Genomic DNA, 25826 nt, shown 5'->3' with positions numbered 1-25826 from the left:
TCATCATCATCTTTCATTAATCGTTCCCAAATCCCGTCCACCTCTAAGCGAATTCACCGGACTAGGGGTAGCCCCTCTCCCATACCTATTAATCCCAAACAATCTCTTGTTCTTCTCGATCTCTTCTCGACGTAACCTATGTCCCAGCATACTATAGTCATTCTCATTCGACGACTGCTCATCCTCCTCTTCTTCATCGGGTTTTTCTGTAAAGATCTCCTCATTTCCCCCAGAACTACAACTACTACTCAAGGACGTATCACGACTCACACTATTTGATTTCGGATAGAACGTCACGGTCTTGCCGCCCAACATCTCGATTCTATTTGTTTGTGGTGCTGCCCCTGGACCTTGCGGTGCGATCTTTTTCGGACGATTGTGGTAGGAGTTGGAACGGTGGAAGTCTGGTGTAGGTGTGTGGGAGTGAGTGGATTGCTGTTGTTGGTTGGCGTCGAAGTCGTAGTCGAGGGGGAGTTGGTTAATTTCGTCAAGGAGGTCCGGGTCTAGGATGAGCGATTTTTCGTTATCGAAGAAACCTGTTTCTTTTAGGATTGGTGTATTGTCAGCTGGTTCATCGGAGATTGTTTCTGTTGGTGGAGCCGGACCGAGTGTTGTGGTGGTGGGTACTGGTTGGGTGAATTGGGGAATTTGGATTTGGTCCAAAGTTGCCATCATCTCGTTTACGGACTTTCGTTTTGATCTAGATTTCGGGATGACGACTGTATGCTGTTCGAGATTGGCTAATGTTGACATCATGTCATTTATCGATTTTCTATTTGATTTCTTATTAGCTGATGATTTATTATTTTCTTCAATGTTCGATAATGTTGCCATCATATTCGCCACCGATTGCCTCTGTTGTTTAGCAGCTGCAGGCTCAGCAGCTTCTTCATTTGGTAATGCGAGATTAGATAATGTTGCCATCATATCTGCAATAGATTTTCTCTGTTCTTTAGCAATTTCGGCATGTTTTGGATCAATAGTACCTTTATTTTCAGTTTGCAAAGTAAGACTAGATAAGGTTTCCATCATATCCACCACTGATTCTCTCCTTGTGTCTGTTTGTATAGGAGCACCATCTACATTCAGTAAATTAAATTTACCCAATGTTGTCATTAAATCCTGGACTGACTTTCGTTTAATATTCTCGGATTCAGTACCACCTTCATATCTAGTTGGAATTTGCTTAGACACCTCTCCCACACTCTTCACATCCTTTTCCATAACAGATTGTTCTTCTTTCGATTCACCTGCCAACCTAGCCACACTACCTGTTGACCCATTCTCAAACGACCCTCCTTCAATCATTTCCGAAGCGTCATCAGCACTATAAATTTCACCATTATTCTCAATCCCGAGCCCAAACACAGTCTCCTCCACCTCTCTATCATGCTCAACAGCATCTTTTTTCCCCTTCGACAATAACATATCCGAAAATAGATCAAACTCCTTTACTTTCCCCTCGACAATCAAATCAATCTCTTCAAAACTCCCATGAAAACACCTTCTATTCCTCATCCCATACTCTCCTCCCAACTTCGCATCCATAGTTTTATCATATATAGCACTATTCAAATCCAATGGGTGTCGATGTATGAACACCCTACTCCGTTCCTCAGTCTTCCTTCCCCGATGTAGGAGATTAGTTCCGATCGTCAAGCCGTTAATGAGGGGACTATGGAGGTCGTATAGTTCCATAAGTGGCAGGGCATGGGTGGATTGGCTACTAAATGTGGGTGTTTTGGGTGTATGTGTGTCAGTTAGGTCGAGATATTTCTCAAGTATGTCTCCGGTCGTGCTAGGTGGTCTGACTGGTGATGATGGAGTTGGTGGCAGGGAGGTTGGGTTTGTGCGGTTGCCTTGGATGGATTGATGATATGCTAGGTTGAATACTTCGTGGTGCGGGGTGGTGCTTGGGGTGGGGTTGTAGGGAGATATTTCTGGGGCTGGTTGGTCGATGCTATAGATGTTGGTTGATTCGCTGAAGATGTCATTGTATGAAGATTCATCATAATCGTTGTTGTATAATCCCTCCTCGTCATTATCATTTCCATCTCCGAGATCTTGCTCAAGATCATCATTGCTTCTTTCAATTCGTATATTTAAACCATTTCCCACCACATCTTGATCATCATCATCATCAAATAATTTATTATATCTCACCTCATCATCATCATCTCCAAACTCTACCCCATCCTCATCATCTAATCCATTATTCTCAAAATCATAATCCAGATACTCATCAACCTCATATCCCAAATCCCGTTCACTAAACTCATTCTTCCCCCCTTGTATCCCCAACCCCACCTCATTCTTCCTCTTCCGTCTATCACTCCCATCGCTATTCTTGTAATATTTAACCAGAGTATTTCTACCGCCTTTCATATCATTCACGAACGAAAACTGATCCGAATCACTTTCTTCATCATATTCCGACTCCCCATCAGACACTATCTGTTGTTCTTTCTGATTGGTAGATGCTGGGGATAGATTGTCAAATGAGACTTGTTTGGTTTGAAAATTTGCCTCGGACCTTAGACTATTATTCTCACTAATATGACTAATATACGACTCATTCGAATTATTATTTGGAGTAGTATTTGTGCTGGAGGAGAGAGAAATAGGTGCCCCGAGTTGTTGGATTGATGTGACTCGTTTTGGAGGAACTACCGTCGGATCTGGATTTGGCCAGACATGAACTCTTGGGACATGGGTCTGTGACATTGTGGATTGGAATTGTGGTCGAGGTTGTGTGGTGGAAAGAGCGGGTGAAGAAGGGACTTTTTTGAATTTGGTATTAGTGGTGGTTGGGAGTGGAGGTAGGGTTGTGGTTTTCAGTTTTATTATTTTGAGTTTACTGTTCCTTTTAGGGGGTATTGCTATTTTCTGAAGTGGATCATTTGAACTTGGTGTAGTTGGTTGTTTGCCAGAACTGAAGAGATTCTTGATGGGTGATAATAGTTTCTTGGGAGAACTTAATGAGGAGGAAGGTGCTGGTGAGGGCATGGATGGTGGTGTGAATTGTTCTCCTGTCGTGTAGGGTATTCTTGGTGAGTTTATGGGAGTGGATCTCGAGACTTGCGGTAGTGATGGTGGTACCAGTTGTGGTGGTTGTGGTGCCTGAGGCGGTGATTGTACTGGTGGAGGTGCGGCAAAGGTAATTTCGAACAGTGATCGATCTGATTGTGAAGTTGCAGAAGAACCATTCCTTCGATGTGATTTTATAAACGATCGCATTTGCTTGACTAACAGTTGATGTAGTCAGTAATAGTGCCAAAGTAACTTAATCAACCCTAAAACAGCTACAGTTCTATAAATAGTCTGAATAGGGAGAGAGAGAGGGGTGAAGTGGTGTGGCTATTGTTTGTTTGTAAAAAGGAGATTATTTCTCTTTGTTTGTACTCCGGGGCCGGGTAAAGGATCATTGTTAGTACCAAAAAAAGTAATCTTACCGCCGAGAATTAATTATACCACGAGGCGTGGTATTAAATTACTACGGGAATAAAAAAATATTACTACGGGACTGTAACTATATTACTACGGGAGTATTAACATATTAAAGGACTATTTACGAAAGGAGACGAGATGGTGGTATTACAATGCTCTTCTTGCTTTAACGGCATCAGCCAACACTTGCAATACTTCTTCAGTACTATCCCAACCAATACAAGCATCAGTAATACTACAACCATATTTCAATCCACTTTTACCTTCTGGTGGAACATCTTGTCTTCCTTCTACAATATTACTTTCAATCATTAAACCACAAATGGATTTACTTCCATTAGCAATTTGTCTTGCAACTTCAGCTGCAACTTTTGGTTGATTTCTATGATCTTTATTTGAATTACCATGAGAACAATCAACCATAATTCTTGGACCTGGTTGTTGATCACTTACAACTTTTGCTTTAATTAATTCTTCTTGAGTTTCATTAACTGATTTTTCATCATAATTTGTACCCTTCTTACCACCTCTTAAAATAACAAAACAATCTTTATTACCATCAGTACCAACAATAGCAACCACACCTGGTTTAGTAACAGAAAGGAAATGATGAGGATGAGAAGCAGCTCTCATGGCATCAATTGCGACACCTAAAGTTCCATCGGTACCATTCTTGAAACCAACAGGGAAAGATAACCCTGAGGCCAATTCACGATGTAATTGAGATTCAGTAGTTCTAGCACCAATTGCACCAACTGAGAATAAATCAGATAAGAATTGTGGAGAAATAGTATCTAACATTTCTCCAGCAATTGGTAATTTTGAAGTTAATTGCACGAATAATTTTCTTGAAATTCTTAAACCTTTATTAATTTGAAAAGATCCATCAATTTCAGGATCATTAATTAAACCTTTCCAACCAACAGTAGTTCTTGGTTTTTCTAAATATGCTCTCATAACAATTAATAATTCACCTTTATGCAATTCAGCAAGTTTATATAATCTGTCGGCATAATCTAATGCAGCTACTGGGTCATGTATAGAACATGGACCAATTACAATCATTAATCTATCATCTTTACCATTAAGAATATTTACTGAATCATCTCTTCCTTTTAGGATAGTTTTTTGAGCTTCTGGAGTTAATGGAAATTCATGTTGTAATAAATCAGGTGGAGTTAAAGGATCGTAACCACGTACTATTAAATTATGTTAGTATTTCTATGAATGGTCGATGATGGTGATGCCCTATAGTTGTTAGAGCTATAATAGCTATAAGGTTTGTGTAGTGTAGTCTAGTGTAATGATGTACATACCTCTCCAATCTTCCATACGAGTTCTATCTCCTACGTGCTCGTTAGTAATGAACATATTGATTGTTTATATTTAATTGGGATGGTGGTATAAGAAGAAGTAGAATAAGAAGAGTAAAAAGAAGATGAGAAAGTGAAAAATTCAAATGATTAACGAAAAGAAATGAAGAGTCATCATCAGGTAGGCCTGTAACCGGAGTACGCTAAACTGTAAAAAATCTTTTTTCTTTTTTTTTCAAATTAAATTTAGTCATTAAAAAATAATTTCGCTTGTTTCATTGTATTTACAGATTATACTTTTTCGTTTACAGTTTTACTTATTCATCCAATTATCATTACAGAAATGGTAATATGCACACTCAGACATTGTATCCATGCATACACACTTACACATTGTCCACGTTGAGCCTATCTATTATTACTGTATACCACATGTGCATACACACAATCTCATAGATAACAGAATATCGACAAGACATGCAGAGACTTTTCAATTCATAAATTAATCGTAAATGAATTCTCTTACATCAACAGCCGCATAGAATATTTTTACAGATTACACAAAATATATCATCAATTACATTTCCATTGGATGAGCTACTACACTACTATACACTTCTCTATCATATAGATCCTACCCACGACTAACTCTTAATCTTCTCAAATATGTATACATATCCTGTACTTCTCATATCTTGTAGACTAGTCTCATCACATAAAACAACCTTTTCATCATTAAACAAAACCCATTTCCATTCTCCATCAATCAATTTCCGAATAAACACAACATAATGACCAGTATGTGGTGATGTCCCCTTATGACAAATGACCGACTGCAATCTATACTTGGTCCCATTAGTTTCATTCTTTTCTAATAATGTTTTCAAAAGTTGAGATTTTTCTTGGGAGATATTGACAATTGGCTTGGCGGTTTCAGGTATTGTTCCATCATCATCTGGATTTGAAAATAACCAATCTACTGCTGCTTCAACTTGGTTGGAATTTAATATAAGTGCTTTTTTAGCTAATTGCTTAGTGAATCCCATTGATGTTAAATTGCCAATTAATTCTTCATCGGGTTCGGTGTTTTTCTTGGCTGGGGTAGGATTGAAAGGTGAATCAATATCTGGGTCATCCATATGGGAAAATAACCAATTCGTAGCTGCTTCTGCATCGGAATTTCCAGTGTTATACAAAGCTTTAAGACAACGTACTTCTGGGAATCCCATACCTAATAACATATTCAACGCTTCTTGATTCGCAACAAATCCACCCTCACTCTCACTTGCCTCTTCTTCATTCTTCTTTATTTCAATTTCTTCATCTTCAAACTCAGGTGCCACAAATTCTCCAAGATCCAACTCATAAGGAATTTCAACCGGAACATCGATCTTCACAGGCACCCAATTCTGCAAAACGATTCTTTGGATATTAACAATCAAATAATCCGGAAAGCTCAGGAATCCACTAGTCTTAAATGCAACATTTGGAGTCACTTTACATTCATCACAGTCATATCCTTCAATAGCTTCCGTTTCGCAATATTGCCTAAAACTATCAATCAATTCCACCGGTTTATATTCAATCTTTCCATCAATCTCCAGTAAGACTTCCGCTTGGATGGGGACGGAGATATTGTCTACCAATTCATGCCTGATTGAACCATGGGCACAATTCAGACAGATTGTTTTATGACCAGTTACGAATTTCAAGCTTTGGTTTAATGTTATTCCGAATTCTGTATCTAATTTATCCAATAAATATAACAAAAATTCAAAAGCATCTTGTTGCTTTAATGTTCTAAATTCAGGATGGTTCTCTCCAATTAAAGTCTTGAATGCCAGTGGTTTGAGTCCTAATTGATAATCATCCCCTTTGAGAGATTGACCAGGCACGGAATAACGACCACTATATAGCCCATCATAGATTTTTATCAATTGGGAACATAAATTCTCAGCTGGGTTTACGTTATATGGAGGAAATATCAACAGTTTGAAAAAAGTTTGATATGTATCCAAATTAAACAATGCTTGGATTACAGAATTTAAATAACATGAATTTCCCAAATTCGCAAACCCCGTCAATCCCTTCCCATACACAGGAGGTAATTTCTCTCCATTAGCCCCATCTAATCGGAATTCCCAATTTAAGTTCTGGGCAATATTCAATTCCACTAAATTCTTCTCAGTCTTGATCGATTTTGATAAATCAATTCCAAAGGGGGATAATTTTTCTGCCAAGTCAGGAATCTTGACTTCTTCATTACATAGATAACAATAGGCATCATATCCCTCTCCCTCTTGTGAAAGCGAACCAAGCTTAACCGCGACTGGATGTTTCAGACTTTCGAAATGTCCCAAAGCGTGTCCATTCCCTTTGAGATCCAGTCCGAATTGTTGACGACCACATCCGAGCAGACCACAATATAAACAAATCCATAAATTCTCTTTTAAGTCACAATCATGACATTTCGATAAATCAACCGCTTCTACCTCGGTAGGTGGGATGGTGAGGGAGTGTTCACAGGGATGGATTTCTTGTTGCCAGGTCTGGATTTCATCCTGAGTGTTGGAAGAATTGGCAGCTAATATTTCATCAATTAATGAATTAAATTCAGGTGAGACTTGATCACGGGTGTAGGATTTATCTTCGGCAACGTCATAGATTGTAATTGAGGTATTGTAATAATCTTCATCTTTGACCGGTTTGATTTCTAATTTTTGAATTTTGGGAGGGGTTTCTCCTTCATCATCATAGAGTTTTGGTTGTTCTTGTTGGGGTTTTAAGGTTTTGGTTATGTTGAGATAATATCTATTCCCAGTTTCGAGATAGTTTGATTTGGTGTAGTTGTAATTATGGGTACGTGAATATGCTTTATATGTCTTGAGATCGATATCGAGACCTAATGGATTGTTTTCTGGGGTGTCGAAGGTGTACATACAATCATCTTTGTAGATTTTGGATCCAATTGGAATTGAAGATGGAATATCAGAAGGAAGTTGTAACATATTGCTTTTGCCTATCACCTTTTGTTATGCTATACTTGTTCAATTGGCAACACACTATAAATTGCAACAAGAAAGTTTTTGCCTTCAAAAGGGAAATTTGAAAATTTATTTTTCTTCCTTTCCCACTTTCACACTCCACATAGCCCAGACTCATCAAATTGCAAAATGTTTCAACGTATTTCCAATAAACTTCATTCCCAACAGCAACATTCATTCCAACTCACTCAGTGCCCAACCATGAAAACAGGAATCTACTTCTCAAACTGGTCAGTTTACTCCCGCAACCATTTCCTCACCTCCATCCCCCTCCAGAACTACACCCATCTCTTTTACGCTTTCTTCCTCCCCTCAGCCACTACGGGACATATCCAATCCAACGACGCTTGGGCAGACTTTCAACTCCCACTACCTGACCCCACCAATCCCAATGGTGCCAAAGTAACAGGAAACTTGCAACAATTGTACAAATTGAAGAAATTACATCGTGGACTTAAGACAATCTTATCTATAGGAGGCTGGGGCACTGCGCATTTATTCGAAGCCGTAGTCGCCAATACTGAACGATTGAACAATTTTATTAATAGTATAGTTGACCATATCGCCGAATATGGATTTGATGGAGTGGATCTAGATTGGGAATATCCGTCCACCCCTCATCAGGGAAAACAATTTGTCCAACTCGTTCATGCATTACGAAAAGCCCTTCCACCGCAATATTCAATCTCAATAGCTGCCCCAGCGGGTGGGGATAAGATTAAAAACTTTGACTTGAGGACCATGGATCAGGTTATCGATTTTTGGAATGTCATGTGTTATGATTTCGCCGGCGAGGGTTGGTCCCGACATACGGGGTTTCATTCGAATCTATTCGGAAATAATGGAGATAACGACCTATGTTCATCCGGCGTGATTCAGAAATATCTAGATGCCGGAATATGTTCGGATAAATTAATATTAGGTATGCCAATGTATGGTCGTGTCTTTCATGGGGCTAAAGCAGGAGGAATTGGGGCTGGGTTTGATAAATCCCATCATGGACATTGTGTGGAGGAAGATATTGTTGACTATAAGAAATTACCTATTGGACAAGAATCGGTTGATTTACGAAAAGTTGGTGCTGTGAGTTATGATGTCAAGATGAGACAGGTGATTACGTATGATAATGTCCAGTGTGTGAGGATTAAGGCGAATTATATCTTGCTGAATCGATTAGGTGGGGGAATGTGGTGGGATTCTGCTGGGGATGATGAATGTGAAGAAAGAAGTTTGGTGGGTAATTTTGTCGATCAGATTGGAGGGGTGGAGAAGTTGGATCGGAAGGAGAATATTATTTCATACCCTGGTAGTAACTACTTGAAAGGACTTTAGGGGGTTCTATTAGTATTTAGAAAAAGGGATATATATAAAATAATTTGTACGGCAATCTATATATTTGCATATTAAGCCACGGGCTGGGTTGCCTGAATGTAGAATCTAAGAATATGTATTTCGTAAGCTAATAATGCCTAGGACTCGAAGTGCTTGAAGCTTCACACTCTGTTCGAATTGAAGGGCGATGGCTCTAATCTAATCTGCCAGAAGGCAGATTGAGTTGCTGCGCAGCATTATTTTCCTATAAATAATCAGCCTTGGTAGAATGAACTGCTACGCAGCATATATATTAGACTTCGCCTTCGCTGCCTTGGGTAAATACTCTAAAAGCTTCGCGTTAAATGCCTACCGCAGAATGAGCTGTTACGCAGCATAAATTATAGCCTTCGCCTTATCTGCCGAAGGCAGATATATATGAAGATTATATGAATATATTATTTGTGTATAAAAAACTACTAAATGTACAATAAGGGAAGAGAGTAAATAAAAGATTTTATTCTAAAACAAAACAATGGATGACCTATTGTAGATGGTGAAAGGGTGATATTATTCTCGTAAAAGCTTCGCTTACTCGATGCTTACAAAATAGAATCCATTCTTGCAAATACACTCAAAACCGCCGCGACCAATTCCAATTGTAATTCACTTATATTTGAACTTTCAATTTCTGAAGAAATTTCTTGTCCCAAATTCAATCCTAAACCTAAAGGAGATTGATGACTTAAATTGAATGGGAATTCACTAAAATCATTTAATAATTCATCTGCTCTTGTAAAAGCTTGATCTCTTTTATCATAATTTAAAGATAATAATACATTTTCCAATACATTAGCGGCATATGCTCCACATACTAATGCTACTGATCTTAAATGTCTATAAGTAGTATCTTTTGGGAATTGATCATTGGCGAAATTATCCAATTCGACATTTCTTTGAATTAATAAAGTTAAGATTCTATTCTTGATATATTCTTTTGATAATTTATCAGCAACTGGATGTGTAGCCATATCAAAAAGGAAGAAATTTTTCCTTTCAGTTCTCAAGATCCCTTTATCAACTAACCCCTTAGCTAATCTTTCTCTAACTTGTTTTAATTGATAATTAATTTTCATTAAATTCCAAGTTTCACCACTTAATAAATCAATCCAATTTGTAACTGATAAATTTGATTCATCACTCTTCATAATTTTTAAAGCTTCATCTAATAAGACTTCTCCAGTAGGTTCGGCATCTATAACTTCAACTAATCTATCACTTAATTCAAATCTACGTCTTGCAGGATCATTAACTAATGTAATTTTATTACGAAATGCTAATTCTAATAAAATACATCCTCTTAAAGTATATGAAATATTATCATTCCAAAATGATAAATAACCTTCTTTATCTTTAAGACCAATAAGTAATACTTCTTCCATCAATGTTAAAAGTGGAGGCTTTATTGTTGAAGATTGACGATCTTGTATATCACGAGCATCATAACCAATTTTATGATCAACATCATTGGGGGTTATAGGAGAATGACTTCCATTATGGTTATTTTCATATGGTGAATCTGAAGATTCTCTTGGTTTTGGTGTTGATGATTTATTAGCACCACGACGTCTTTGTAAGGTGGACATTACTTGTGACTATTTGATTATGACAGGGGGAGGGACACGATAGGGTTGTAATTAATTAAAATACTAAAATGTCTATCTATTTTTATTTAGCAATATTTGGATTGTATTTGTTATTAGTATCCAATTGAAAATTAATAGAGACAGTTATAGATTGATGACTTGTAGATTGGTAATTGGGGTTTAATAGCAAGTGATTAATTAAATGTCAGTATGATAGTTTCAGGTAGTGTGTATAAGAATTTTAAGTGTTGGCTGTAATTTTTTTTTTTTTCATTCAGTATTCATTTCTTTGTCTCCTTAATAAATAAAAGAAAAATACCGTTGAATTTTACGCTATTTAAGGAGAACAACAAGAAATTATAAGCAATACTTACAATAATAATATTAAAATTATATACAATACAGGTACACACATATAGAGATTCATATAAGGAGATATAAACTAATTATAAGATCAATTACTATAAAGAAAGAGATATTTATTAAAAATGGTAACCTTTTTATCAAAAGGTATAAAATGATACGACTAAGCTTTTGATTTGATTCACAATTACACAAAAATATAAAGATATTAGATAACGACATTTTATATCATGACGACAATGTCGTTTACTACCAAATTTATCTTATTATGTGTATCTCTCTTCAAACAACAATAGACACACGTCATCTTCTTTTATCCCTTTTTTTATAAGTCCAATATCTAATACAAACAACTTGGACATCGTTAATATTATCAAGCCATATAAATTGACCGATAATCGAAGGGAATTATATAGTTAATTGATTTGATTTACCCACTGATGAAATGGAAAAGGGGTATGGTATGTAATTTTCATTTATGATATCTCTAACTACAATTTGCTGATGATTGGGAATGCTAAGAGCCCATTTGGTTTTTATACACCAATATTACATATGTAGGTCTGTTGACCGAAGATGCTGCCAGTTGGAAAGATAAGAAACAAATTCTTCTTGCATTACTTACAAAATACCCAGTGGGTTTTTACAACTTGTTGAAAACTTAGGTAGGTAATGCCACACTGTAACTTGTTTCTTTGATTTCCCTTATGGTAGCAACATCGATTAACATGACTTACATACAGCTGTAATGGAGCTTTTAGCAATCTTATCAGAAGATAGAACGTCAATATACACACATTCTACGCTTTCCTTTTTCTCACAATCAAAGAACATAAAATTAATGAGTATGTAACTAAGTGTAATTATAAAGACATAACAATGATCCAGAGCTTTATATGTATTCCATTCATGTATATATTTTTCGATAAGATCAATCAATATATGCAAATAATTAACTATTATATCAGGTAGGCGTATTCAAATAAGTGGATCAGTAACTCCAGCAACATGAGGAGTAAATTCTGTATATCTCGAAGCATATTTATATCTATATCTAGAAATAGGAATGAAAACCGAAGCAGAGGTTCCCCTTGGTCCAGTTCTTGCTATGAGTACTCCAGTGGGTGCAGAGATGTATGGAGAAGAATATGTTCCCATAGGGGATGGATTTGTAGGTGTGTGGAAGTAGAGACACATTGATCGGTATATTTATCGATGTGGGAGATTGATGGTAATTGGGAGCATGGGATAAGTCAAGAGGACTTTATAGATGTGAGGGGGGGGGGGGGGGGGGGGGGGGTGTTGTAACGATCTTCGTGATAATGTTCAGCAAAGTGGGGGAGTAAGTTTGAATAGAGGAAAGTATGAGAATGGGAGTAAGGATATACATTCAGATGAAAATGGTTGCAAAACTGCTGACTTAGGATATTTTTATAGAAAAGTGATCATCAACGAACGAACATAACAAAATAACATACATTTTTAAGGTTCGTGTGATATGGATAAAGGTGGCAAATCAAATCTAATTCCTATACTTTTGTGCAATCCTATAGATCTTTGATATTTATACATTACCTGGGTTGTCATATAACACATTCTATAGATTGAGTGGTTGTTTCCGTAATTGACGCGACATTTGTCCCAATGTCGTCTATAGATACGTCATTATTTTTTTGGTTAAAATCGCACGACTAACAAAATGCAAATGTTTATGTAGTAAATTGAACCCCACCAGTTTTAACTGACAACTTGATTCAATAATAATTTAATTAAATATTTTTATCTGGAGATGATCTTATAATGATCTATTAGTTATTCTGATTCATTTCCTTAAAGTAATATATATTGTGTTTCGTAAAAGGTTACAGTTGGCCATCAGTCAGTTAATTACACGATTAAATATATTTGTATTTATAATTTAACAGAAGACACAAACAATTAAAAACACAAAACAATTTTTATTCCAAAAAAAAAAAACATACAAGATTCGTTAAGTCTGTATTTTTACAAACACATATACTTGCAACACATACACATCCACCTTTAAATATTATAAAGATATTCACACTTATTACTAAAGACAATCAACAAATATTAATTTATCAATTGATAATCTCAATTAATTCCAATAATTTAACAATCTTTTTATTGTGGTTATAATCTTTGCAACACTTGTTCCTGACAATGGCAACAACTACTTCTGATCCAATACAACAACAAGAACAGCAACGATATCCTTCATATACAAATAACAGTGATGAAGAAAGCGATACTGATACACAAGACCAAGAGCAACAACAATCCAATTCTGATGACTTTGTTTCATTCCCAACAATTCCAGATCCAGAATTAAACAATTCAAAATCAATTTCAGGACTACTATCAGAAACATTAAGAAAAGTTACTGCAAATGCTTCACATTTAGTTCTGAATTATTCTCAAAATTATGTAACTTCTCCAAAGTCTGTATATACTGAAGCTCATCCTGAGAATTATAAACTTAAAGATTCACCTAAACAAGATACTGTCGAGGAAGAAGATGAACATACAACAACTCAAATAGTACGCGTTCCAGGAGATATTGGAAGTGCTATCCCAATTACAAATGTTACTTCTGCTACTGTTTCTGCAACTACAAATACTGCAGGCACTACAAATTCAAGTGTTGTTGGTCTTGGAATTGCATCAGGACCAACCGTATTAGGGAAAGAATCAAGAAGCAAAATGCACTCTCCTGAAATGAGAATGCCCTCACCAGTAGAATCTAAAGACTTAAGCAAAATCGCTAGTTCACCTACAGTAAGTAGCCGATTTGGATCATCAACACCTCCTGTTCCATTACATCTGAGTGAAGAAAGAGATAAGCTCCCACCACATATGAATATACGACAAACTAAAGCAGAAGATACACCTAGGGTTACATCAGATAATAAAACTCTTAGGATTTCAACAATGCATTTCCCCAGGATACAATCAGTTAATAATAGTGCAACTAGTTCTGTTCATAATATCCATGCAGTTGCTGCAGCAGGTGCCAATGAGGTGGAATCTATAGATGGCGATCGAAGAGTGAATGTGGATACTGATTCAAAGAAGCCTTCCAAGAAAGCAGAAGCAACCAATAATAGGACATTGCAAAGTAGGATTTCTTCAATTTTTAATAATCTACCTAATGATATTGAACTTTCTGATGATTCCGCGTCAGATGCTGAAAGTACCATGTCAGTCAATATACTGCATAGAAATCATTTTACATTAGAGAATCCATCTAGTACCAATATAAGTATGAGGGGGAACTATTTACCATATGATATAAGTTCCATGTATAGTGAATCCATTGCAAAATCATCCCCAATCAAAGCAGAAAGAAGAATAGCATCAAGTATATTGTCAGATTCAGGACAGTCACCAACTGTATCTTCATTTCATGCCTTACAATCTAAAGATCAAGTCAATGCCATCAAGAAAAGACCAACATCAAACTTATCAGCTGTATTATTAGACAATGCAAAAACAATAATCACAAATAATATAGGAGTGGTTGCATCATCAGCATCATCAATCTATAGTGGTAGGACAAGAGAGAAGAAACCTAAACGAAAACCCAAAAAGACATCTGAAAATCCATTAAAGAGTGGAGGAATCCCCAAGAAATATTGGATGAATGATGCATTTGTTTCAGATTGTTTGAATTGTTTAAGACCATTCACGGCTTTTAGAAGAAAACATCATTGTCGATTTTGTGGACAGATCTTTTGTGCTGATTGTACATTATTCATATCATATAATCAACATAAAGATGAACGAAACAATTCCAATCCTCGTGGTGCCCATAAAAGACCATATAATGACAAACTTAGAGTGTGTAAGCCATGTTATAGTGATGTTATTATATATCTTAGTGATGATTCTTCATGTTCGGAAGATGAGCATGCAATTGTGGATGAAGAAGCGATTGAAGATGTGGTGGATACTACCAAGGGGAAACATGGTGAGGAATTGATTGTTCCTAATCATCCATTATCAAGGATTAGGTCATTGTCGACGACTTCATATAGGGATAGTGTTATGAATGAACCAGGTACAATTTTGGCGAATAAGGCTGGTGCGTTAAAGAATGAAGGGTCAAATGCTACACTTAGTAGTAATTCAAATTCTCCATCTCGAGGTAATAATGGAAATGTCAATCATAATAACAACATCAATAGTCAATTCACATATCCTGATGAATCAATTAAAGTTCATCCTAAACAAGCACCACGTATGGCTATCCCAACTACGCGAACAGGGGAATCGGTTGAAATTCCATTAATGAGAAGTAATTTATCAGGATCAAACCTAAAGACATCTTCAAGTGGATATGGATCCAGTTTAAAAGTGAGTACATTAACACCAACAACACCTCATCATTATCATACACCACAATCATCAACTTCAAATGATGTTAATAAGAATTGGAGAATGAATTATTCTCATCTATCACCGATTTCTCATCATCGTCCAGAATTAGTAACTAGTCGAAGTTTGGACAACATAAGTGGAGCCACCAATACCTTCGTTGCTCGAAAAGTTTCACTCAAGAAATTCAGAGTCCAATCAGGTTCAGGAACAGATTTAAGAAGACATATGTCACGAAAAGAAGGATCAGTCGAGCCTGGTGACATGCCCCATCCTGGTCATTTTGAAGGCATATATTCCGACGCCGATGATGATGATTATGATGATGATGAATATGAAGATGAAGACGAAGGATATGACGATGATGAAGATGGGATCGATGCCCATGGTGGAGGCATTAGTGATAATGAAGAAGATGAGCATGCGATGTCGTTATATGCCTCCTTAAATCTTCCGTACCCCACGACTCCAAAACCACCAGTTCATACGAATACGAGTGTCACTGTGCCTACATTAGGAGAATTCCCATCGATGATTTCCGGGAATTTTAGAACGTCGAGTAATTTTGGAAGAATGTTCCCAAGTAATTCAGTTGCATTTGTGGAAGAATACCCAAGGAAGGAAAGTTTGAGATCGAAAGAAAGAGCTCATGCTTCATTACAAAGAATCAGATCAAGAAGACAGAGTAAAGGAGTTAGAAACGTGCTGAAGAATAATAGATTTCCTAGTTTTGAGAAACATAATGGAAGTTTTTTGATGACTGTGCCTTCATCACCCGCATCTCCTGGTCATAATAATAATCACAAGAATGGAATTCATTCAAATTCGAATACGTTGACGAAAACAATTACAAACGATCATAGTGCTTCAGAATTTGTCAGTACTTCGTCAGTGAATTTGATATCTGATGTTTCAGCAAGTGCAATTGATGATACTACCAGTACGGCAATCCCCAGTCAAGATTTCTTATCCAGTGAAGAACATCTCAGTCAAGACCATACTTGGAATGAACATGAGCGGAATCATGAAGTGCGGAATAAAGTATATGCCGATTTATTGGAGACTGTATTACGACAAAGTTTGGAAGATTGTGATATTAAAGAACATCAAGATCGTTGGGTTAAGGCATTACAAAAGCTGTTGGAATGTATTAATTTTATAAGAATCACGGATACGTTGGATGTGAAACAATATATTAAGATAAAGAAGATATTGGGAGGTAAGATTGAAGAAACTAGTGTTATTGATGGATTATTCATGACCAAAAATATCGATTCGAAGAGGATGTCATTTGAGATTGATAGTCCCAGGATTGCATTGTTGATGTTCCCGGTGGAATATTTGAAACAGAAAGAACAGTTTATTAGTTTGAGAATTATCCATGCTCAACAATCGGTCTATATTTCCAATTTAGTCTCGAGATTGATTTCATTAGAGCCGGATATTATCGTCGTGGGTGATTCTGTTTGTGGATTAGCTGAACAATTGTTGGAAGAAAGTGGGATAACTGTTATGTCTAATGTTAAACCCCAAGTGATTGAAAGAATTTCTCGATATTGTAAAGCGGATATCTTCCAATCGGTGAATGATTTATTTTTCAAAAAGGGGAAATTGGGCACTTGTGAACGGTTTGAAATTAAGAGATATAAATTTGATAACATAATTAAGACATTTGCATTTTTCACAGGAAGTGAACTTGCAAATGGATTTACAATTTGTTTGAGAGGTGGTGATGAGGAATTATTGAATAGTATAAAATATGCGGCTGAGACGTTGATTTCGGGATATCTTAATTCTAGGTTTGAAAAGAGTTATTTTGATAATTTATTAGTGTCATTTGATAAAGAATTGACGAATTCAAAAGTGGTTGAAATTAATCGGAAATTACAAGAGATTAATAATCCGGAAGATGATGATGATAAAGAAGAAGAATCAAAGAGTTGTGAATTAAGTCTAGATAGTACTGAAGTTGTTAATTATGTCAAGTTATTTAATGAACGGAAATTAAGTCTTTCTCCAATCCTGATGTTTACCTTACCTACTCCATTAGTGAATGTTATTGATTCATATTATAATTTCCATGGATATTTCAAAAGAAATAAGGTCATTCAGAATTTAGAATCAGTAGAAGGAATTGATGATAGTTGGTTAGATGAACTTCGTGTGAATTTAGATATATCTGCATTACCTAACAAACAAGATGATTTATTAAGGATATTGCAATTTGCCAGTGATATTCACCTAAAAGGATTAATCAATGAATATAATTCCCGAGCCCGGATTTGGTCCAATTGTATGAGATATAATTCATATCAATTATATCCGATCTTCCATAGAAATATCCATGTTTTACATTCTACTGTTTCCATCAAGCATGCAACTCCTTGTACGGGGCCAAGTATTGTAGTTATTGATTATTATACCGATAATGATAAATGTTTAGGGTTGTTCTTAGACCAAACTTTCCAAGAAAGTACCAAGAAATGTACTGATTGTGAAGAACCCATTATTGATCATTATAAGAGTTATGTCCACGGAAATGCCAAGATTGATTTAATATTAGAGAAATTTGACATTGCTACCAATTCGAATTATCAAGGTAAGAATCAACGAGTGATGTGGAGTTATTGTAAAGTATGTAATTATGCCACACCTATAATTGTCATGAATGATGAGACTTATTATTTATCAATTGGGAAATTTTTTGAGATTTGGTTTTATGGAGAAAATATTCATGGAGGATGTGAGCATGATTTCACCACGAATTATGTCAGATGTTTTGCATTTAATGATTTGGTTATCCGGATGGAATATTCTATGATTGATAATTATGAGATTATGGTGCCTAAGAAACAATTGGAATTTATTCCTGATATTGATGTGAAATTGAAATTGGATGCTTATAATAATATTCAATCCAAGACAATCCATTTCTTTGAATCGATATCCAAAAGATTGAATCGTGTTAAATTGGATACATTTGAGAAGGCAGAAGATGGGATGAAGAGGATTAAAGAATTGAAGGATAATTTAGAACAACAAAAGAGTCAACTTGTTGAAAAATTACAAAATATTTATAATTCAACTGTTCCTACCAATTATGTTGGATTGAATGTGATATTGAGAGATTTACAGAAATTAGGTGTGATTTGGGATAATGAATTTAATGAATTTGAGAAGAAGTTTTTACCTAGTGAAAATGAAATTACTAGAATTACTCAGTTTCATTTACGTAATTTCTTGATGGATAAATACAAAGAGGACGATGAAGCTATTAACAATAATGAAGAGAATAAAGAAGTGGAAATGGTGGATATGTCATCACATAGAAAGAGTAATGTTCAAGAAGAATCTAATAAATCTGAATCAAGTTCTAAGCTGGTAGCTGAAAATTCTGAAACTGCTCCATTGCTTGAATTACCTAAAACCATACCATTGGATAGAAGGTTTTCCGATTCAAATATTGAAACGAAAATGTTTTCCAATAATACATTATATCATCAAGGGTCAAATATTTCTGAAAGAATAAGTAAGTGGCAACAAACAGTTGAAGAGAATACTAAACGTGAGCAACAACCACAGCCTACTGCTTTGATAAATGTTTCATCATCCACTGTTCCTGTGCTTGGTCGCAGAGTGTCGTCTACTTCAAGTAGAACTTCTGAAAACAGTGTACATTCTAATCCCAACCCAGCCACGACTACATCCCAACCTGTGGGCACAACCAATACAGTTATCCCATCGCAAAACAAAGTCATTCATTTGGCAAATTATTTCGATAAGATATATTATGATCAAATTTCTTTGGAATTTTCCAAACAACGTCAACGTGAATTAAAGAAAAAACCGAAAGTCAAAGCACAACCTATATTTGAAAGTAAACCAATTGTGGAAATCTATAACAAGATTGAAGATGTGGTTGGAGCAGGTTTGGATGAAGATAAGAATAAGCTAAACAGACACCAAGTTATTGACAGTAAGAGAAGTAGTGATGAAGAACCTCGAGAAATGAATATCCCAACTACTCAACCACCAGCACAACAAGCCATTGAAATCTCTCAGCCTGAGAAACAATCCTTATTGAAATCATTGACTAATTTCTGGGCAGATCGTTCGGCGACATTATGGGATCCATTGGCATATGCGTTAGAAGATCATGAGCATACATTTGCTGATTCTGATGTGATTGTGAGAGAAGATGAACCAAGTTCGTTGGTTTCGTTTTGTTTGTCGTCGAATGATTATAAACTGAAGATCCAAACTGCGTTAGAATTGAATGATGATATTGTTGGTAGTGGTGGTGATGGAGGTGATGGCGAGAAGTTTAATGAACAATTGGATAGTTCTCAACGAAAGAAGATGAATCAGTTTTATAAAATTGAAAAGAAGTTTAAGAAGAATATTAATGATTTTAATCGATTAAATATCTTAGAGAATGTTTTGACTAAGAATAAATCCAATCATTTGAAATATCAATTTATTGATGGGAATACCAATTTATCATGTAAGATTTTCTATAGTGAACAATTTGAAGCATTAAGAAGAACCTGTGGGAATAATGATAATTTTATTCAAAGTTTGAGTAGATGTATCAAATGGCAGTCTAGTGGAGGTAAAAGTGGATCCAATTTCTTGAAAACATTAGATAATCGATATATCGTTAAAGAATTATCCAAGTCTGAATTAGAATCATTCGTTTCAATTGCTCCATTTTATTTCAAATATATTAGTCAAGCCATCTATAATAGTCTTACTACAGCCATTGCCAAAATCTTTGGATTTTATCAAGTTCAAATCAAAAACACAACCACTGGGAAATTATTCAAGATGGATTTCTTAATCATGGAGAATTTATTCTATAATCATAAAACTACCCGTATTTTTGATTTAAAGGGTTCAATGAGAAATCGTCATGTTCAACAAACAGGGAAAGAAAATGAAGTCTTATTAGATGAGAATATGATTGAATATATTTATGAATCACCAGTATTCGTTAAAGAACAACTGAAGAAACTATTAAGAGGATGTTTATTCAATGATACCAGTTTTCTTTCTGCTATGGATGTGATGGATTATAGTTTAGTTATTGGAATTGACGATTCAAGTAAGAAATTATATATTGGTATAATTGATTGGTTAAGGACATTTACATGGGATAAGAAGGTTGAGAATTGGGTGAAGGGGAATAATTTGATTGGAGGGAACAAGAGGGGGAAAGATCCTACTATTGTGACTCCAAAACAGTATAGAGCTAGGTTTAGAGAAGCTATGGAGAGGTATATTTTAGAAGTACCAGATATTTGGTATGAAGGACCAAAGTAAAGGAATTTTGCTTGTATGTATTTAGTTTGTTTAATTAATTGTAGTTTTAGGATTTTTTAGGGTAATTTGCAACATTATAGATATTTCAATTATTTTTATTTATCTACAGTATGTAGATCGTACAAGAAGATAAGGCTTTAAGAGCATACGCGTCTAATTTCTCGCAAAGAATATAAGTTTTTGATCTTTTTTTGGCGACAGTTTAACTTTTCTTAGATGCGCGACTCGAAGGGGGTGTAGCGAATCCGACCCTGGAATTAGTCTTGGAAATAGAGCGTAGAGGAGAAGAGTTACTATTTATATGTATTAGACGCTATTTCAATAGGGCGGTTGATTGAAAGTTACCCGTATTTAAAGGAAACTCCCTGAAATACTAAGTGGTACCAAACGATGTCAACTATTAGAGAGAATGAGTGAGAGAAAAGAATAAAACTTGATTGTTCTGATTATATTTTTTTAATGTACTATATGCAGTATTATTATTTATACAAGGCTTAAAAAATATTCGTATTGAAATTGTGCTTAAAAAATAATTCCTTGGGGGGAAAAAAGTTGGCGAGAAAAAGTTTAAAGATTTTCGTAGAGTAATGAGTGAATCTTTCACGGCGTATTTACTTCAATTTCTTCTTTCGTGTATGTACAAATACATAATCATCATATTTAGTAACTAGAAATAGATTTCCTCGGAAATTTAAATTCTGCAGCAAGCGCACAGCCGTAAGTATCTGTTTAAGAAGCGATGCTATATACTCAAGTAGACGTATGCGGTGGCTTTACAATTTTTAATCAAGACACGCTTATTCCTAATTAAACACAAAGTTGAACAATATAAAAGAGTGGCACTAAAAATAATTTTGGTGTGGATTTTAAATTGTGAGCCATGCGCTTATTCTGATAAACAAAAAGATTAAAGCCAGTTCCATATGGAGGGGATACCCCTATTCTATTTCTTCGTCTTTTCATATCCCTGTCACTCTCTTTATGGGATATCCCCTTGGAGATTCGATACTATAGTTACTGTGACTACTATGGATAGCTTCTTAAACTAAATCTGACCAATATCTTTTAATGAATATGCAATAACATGTGTGGTAATTTATTGATTTTGTCATTTAACCATAAAAGAAAAAGTTTAAATTATTTTTGTTTATTTTCTTCTTTTGAATTTTTTTTGATTTTTTGTTTAAGTTTTTATGATTTCCTTAAAATTCTTCATTTCAATTCTTGTTTTAAACCTTTCTTCCCTTTTATTCGAATTAAACCAGAAAGAGAGTATCTTATATATCAATATTATTATACATAAACAGACATTGATTTAATAAGAGTATATTTTCAAACACACATTCGCTTAACTTTCTTTCTGCTCGGGGATCATATCAATTTACCAATATCAACACAGAGATAACCCTGGCTCAACAACACCCCTTTTATTTTGTGTCTCATTTGATCTTCAAAGGTTGAACACTTTTACATTTCATAAACATAGACAACATATAGAATAGAGACAACATTTGCACGCAAACATGGGATTTAAAATAAGTTTCAATTCAGTATCATTCATTGTAATATTAGTATCGTTTGTGTTTTTATTATTAGCTACTATTAGTACACCCATAGTCAACACATTCAGTCTAGCTAAAACTGCTTCTCATACTTATGGTTTATTTGGTTATTGTGATGATAATAACAATTGTCTGGGTGCAACTTATCCAATAATATTAAGTGCTGTATCTGACAGAACTACAAACTGGATATTTGATGGTTCAAAGAGAGATACTTTAGCTAAAATATTCATTATTACTCCAATTGCTTTAGGATTCAATTTCATATTATTTGTATTGATTATTGCTACCCATTTTGGTTCAAGATCAGTATGTTTAATTGCAATCGTTATTAATTTATTGTCTTTAGTTTTGACTATTGTTTCCACAATTATTACCATTCTTACATTTTATCCAAATATGAGTTGGACAGGTTGGTTATTAGTTGGATCTGCAGCAGCCAACATCGTCTCAATCGCATTCTTATTATTATCCTTAAGAGTAATGTCTGATGACGATGATGACGATTTAGAGAGTCTTACCCAATTGGCAAATTCAACTCCATTTGCTGATAATACTGAAAAATTCAATGCTAGATTCCCAAGTACAAACGCTCACGAGGCAACAAGTTCCTTAGAGAAAGATTATGATTATAGAGGATATACAACTACTATGCGCCATCCTACTGGTTCAAGTGGGTCTACCTCAGCGTACGGTAATGCTCCAGCACCAGTTGCATCAACTTCATTATTGAATACTAGACCATATCAAGCATTTGCTGAGAGTAATGCTAAATACAGCAAATCTAGTGATGCCCTTATATCTGCTGCTGCTGCTGCTGCTGCTCCTATATCTGCAGGTATGGGACCTGGTCGTACTGACTCTTTCACTTCGAATTATAGTAATGCAACTCCAAATGCATTCCAATATAGTGGGAAAGTAACTCCACCTCGTAATTTCGATGATCCTCCTACCGGGGACTCCAATTTACCACAACCTGAATTCCAATATAATAACTCCCACCCAAATCAACCACCAATTCCATATCCAGTAAATCAAAACACCAACCACACTGGCCCTAACCCATATCAAAACAACCACGACGACATGTTCGAATTCGGCCCCCAAACAACATCAGACCCTTCTCATAAACTCTATCGAGAACTCGACGACGATTTCGACGATGAAGAAGACCTAAACGCCCGTCAATTCAGAGGAGGTGCTGGCACAAGTCAAGATAATATGATGAATGAAGAAATCTCCGACAACGATTCCGATTTCACTAGTGTTTCTCAAAGAGCACCAAATCCTCAATATGTAGATAATTCGGGATATTATCAACAACAGCAATACGCGCCACATCAACAACAACCACATATGCAACAGCCACCACATGAATATGGACCTGTCCAGCCAGGATATGTCCCGCAATCGGGACCAGGACCCGCGCCTGTTGGAGGATACAACATGCAACCTGTTCAAGGTGGAAGTAGTCTCATCCCACCTAGGCCCAGTGTGTCAGAAGCGGCATTGAGTAATAATCCCGATTTTAGTATTGGTGGAAGATTTGGTGCGGCTAATAAACGAAAAGTAGCACCTGGGTTTGTGCCTGTTGCTGCTAGGTATAATAATGGACCTAGACCTGGTGGTGCTCCTGGGAGTGGTAGACCTGGCGGAGCTGCTGGTGGCGCTTATGGAATGAGATAATAGAATTTTTTACAACTGCGTTTTTGTTTTGCAGAGAGTTGATGATGTTCTTTCTTTTATAGTTTTGTATAATTTACAGGTTTTTTATATTATTATTTTTATTAAATTAGCTTCGTTGATAAACTACGTACATGTGTATATACTCTATTGTTTTCCTGGTTCGTTGACTTCATTTGCTGGAATATTATTATTGGGGACATCCTCACCCGGTTTATTCAACGTCGGCCTTTCCGGTTCAGCAACTGGTTTAGCAGGTGTAGGTGTAGGTGTAGGCGCAGGTTTTTCAATCACCCTTGTAGTCTCACCACCTCCAGGACGCACTATTATAATCATAACAATTGCAAAAATACACAAACACAAAAAGAAAATTATCTTACATTTCGTAGTCCGTTTCTGATATCCTTTAGCTTTAATCAATTCCTTATCAGACTCTTTTAAGTCTTGGACTGTAGTTTGAAGATTATAATCTATCCTGTCCAATATCGTCCCCTGATGAATGACCAATGATTCCATTTCTTTAAAAATGGTTGAGATTTCCAATATCCCCATTGCAAGACTTGAGATCTCTCTTTCTCGTTGGAGTAAATATTGTGAATCCCCATGCTGTTGTTGTTGTTGGAGTAAGACTTGCTTTGAGTAGTCTTCGATGTTGTCAGTGGATGCACTTGTAGTAGCATTCGGATCGAATGGCAATGGAGTCGAAGTCCGTGAAGTTGATTTTCTAGCATCACTGGCCAATAATCCAAATTCTTCATCTTCATCAGCTTGTAAGAATTTCATATAATTATTCTGAAGATTACGGAATACAATCAGATGTTCCAGTATTTTACTAGCATAAAAAGTTTTAAAATTTCGTAATATTTCTAAATCTTGTAAACTATAATTCAATCCTAATTTTTCATGATTTTTACTCAAATATTCAAATTTCTTAATTAAGACATATCCTTTCTCAAATCTTTTTAATACTTCATAATTCAAATTATCAATTTGTTGTTCATGATCTTTTCTTTCATTCTTATTAATAATTATCAATTTCTTATATTTAGTATTCAAACTATTAATATCATTCTGAATCACTCTTAAGACCTCATCTAACTCCTTCGCGATGTCGAAAATACTAGGAATGATCGGCTTCATCTCAATTCCTCCTCCATTCTCACTGTCATCAGGCTGGTCAGAATATCGTGAATGCAAGAAAGATTGTGATTCAGGTTGTTGCGATTCTAGATCGTCATCGGCAGTGGCACTAGAGAATCCTGTTGATTTGTATGGGGAGATTGAGTCACGTGGGATTGTTCGACGATAGGATAGGAAGAGGTTTGTTCTGTCTCTGAACATTATTACTTTGCTGATGTTGAACGATTAGTGGTTGATTGAGGGTGATGTGGAATTACCGCTTGATTTTTGAGGGTTTGGATTTTTGGGCAATAGGAGATGATTATATGCAGTCTCTACCAAACATGTGTTCAAGATTGTAACGTTTCCATGTGGGACAAGGTCCCTCGACAAGAGAGAAGCTATAACAAGATGAGAGGCTGAGCAACAGCTCCAGCTGATACCTATGACTATTGGGTAAAGTTAATTCGCTTGCTTTGATGCAATTGGTCTGTCAGTTTTGAGTTGATTTAATACAAAACCCGGCAACCTCCGATAAGCGCTACCAATGTGACTATCAGAGGACGTTGGATATTGGTTTTTATAACTCTTAGCTATTAGAAGAATGCATGCTATACA

At 35.7% G+C, this 25826-nt stretch overlaps 8 protein-coding genes across 8 annotated transcripts; 3 read left to right on the top strand and 5 right to left on the bottom strand. All coding sequences in view use genetic code 12, as the record gives it.

Annotated features, from left to right (window-relative positions):
- Positions 1-6: 6 nt before the first annotated feature.
- Positions 7-3237, bottom strand: J8A68_000929 (uncharacterized protein; the record flags this gene model as incomplete). Its single annotated transcript, XM_049410657.1, has 1 exon — positions 7-3237. One exon carries the CDS (start codon positions 3235-3237, stop codon positions 7-9), a length of 3231 nt encoding a protein of 1076 aa, XP_049265759.1.
- A 357-nt stretch (positions 3238-3594) lies between these two features.
- Positions 3595-4818, bottom strand: ARO3 (3-deoxy-7-phosphoheptulonate synthase; the record flags this gene model as incomplete). Its single annotated transcript, XM_049410656.1, has 2 exons — positions 3595-4646; positions 4764-4818. The coding sequence occupies 2 exons, from the start codon at positions 4816-4818 to the stop codon at positions 3595-3597; spliced, it is 1107 nt and encodes a 368-aa protein (XP_049265758.1).
- Positions 4819-5404: 586 nt separating this feature from the next.
- Positions 5405-7768, bottom strand: J8A68_000927 (ubiquitin-specific protease; the record flags this gene model as incomplete). The annotated part of the gene is made up of 1 exon (XM_049410655.1): positions 5405-7768. The coding sequence occupies one exon, from the start codon at positions 7766-7768 to the stop codon at positions 5405-5407; it is 2364 nt and encodes a 787-aa protein (XP_049265757.1).
- A 165-nt stretch (positions 7769-7933) lies between these two features.
- Positions 7934-9136, top strand: CHT4 (putative chitinase; the record flags this gene model as incomplete). The annotated part of the gene is made up of 1 exon (XM_049410653.1): positions 7934-9136. The coding sequence occupies one exon, from the start codon at positions 7934-7936 to the stop codon at positions 9134-9136; it is 1203 nt and encodes a 400-aa protein (XP_049265756.1).
- Positions 9137-9717: 581 nt separating this feature from the next.
- J8A68_000925 (uncharacterized protein) lies at positions 9718-10761 on the bottom strand (the record flags this gene model as incomplete). Its single annotated transcript, XM_049410652.1, has 1 exon — positions 9718-10761. One exon carries the CDS (start codon positions 10759-10761, stop codon positions 9718-9720), a length of 1044 nt encoding a protein of 347 aa, XP_049265755.1.
- A 2547-nt stretch (positions 10762-13308) lies between these two features.
- Positions 13309-20844, top strand: FAB1 (1-phosphatidylinositol-3-phosphate 5-kinase; the record flags this gene model as incomplete). Its single annotated transcript, XM_049410651.1, has 1 exon — positions 13309-20844. The coding sequence occupies one exon, from the start codon at positions 13309-13311 to the stop codon at positions 20842-20844; it is 7536 nt and encodes a 2511-aa protein (XP_049265754.1).
- Positions 20845-22367: 1523 nt separating this feature from the next.
- SRD1 (Srd1p) lies at positions 22368-24092 on the top strand (the record flags this gene model as incomplete). Its single annotated transcript, XM_049410650.1, has 1 exon — positions 22368-24092. The coding sequence occupies one exon, from the start codon at positions 22368-22370 to the stop codon at positions 24090-24092; it is 1725 nt and encodes a 574-aa protein (XP_049265753.1).
- Positions 24093-24236: 144 nt separating this feature from the next.
- TLG2 (Tlg2p) lies at positions 24237-25430 on the bottom strand (the record flags this gene model as incomplete). Its single annotated transcript, XM_049410649.1, has 1 exon — positions 24237-25430. One exon carries the CDS (start codon positions 25428-25430, stop codon positions 24237-24239), a length of 1194 nt encoding a protein of 397 aa, XP_049265752.1.
- Between the last annotated feature and the right edge of the window lie 396 nt (positions 25431-25826).

The sequence above is a fragment of the Hemisphaericaspora subhashii genome, assembly GCF_019202705.1.
Source record: "Hemisphaericaspora subhashii strain CBS 10753 chromosome Unknown scaffold3, whole genome shotgun sequence".
Taxonomy (NCBI): Eukaryota; Fungi; Ascomycota; class Pichiomycetes; order Serinales; family Debaryomycetaceae; genus Hemisphaericaspora; species Hemisphaericaspora subhashii.
The sequence above is the reverse complement of the archived record's forward strand: the minus strand, read 5'-3'. Positions and strand labels throughout refer to the sequence as shown.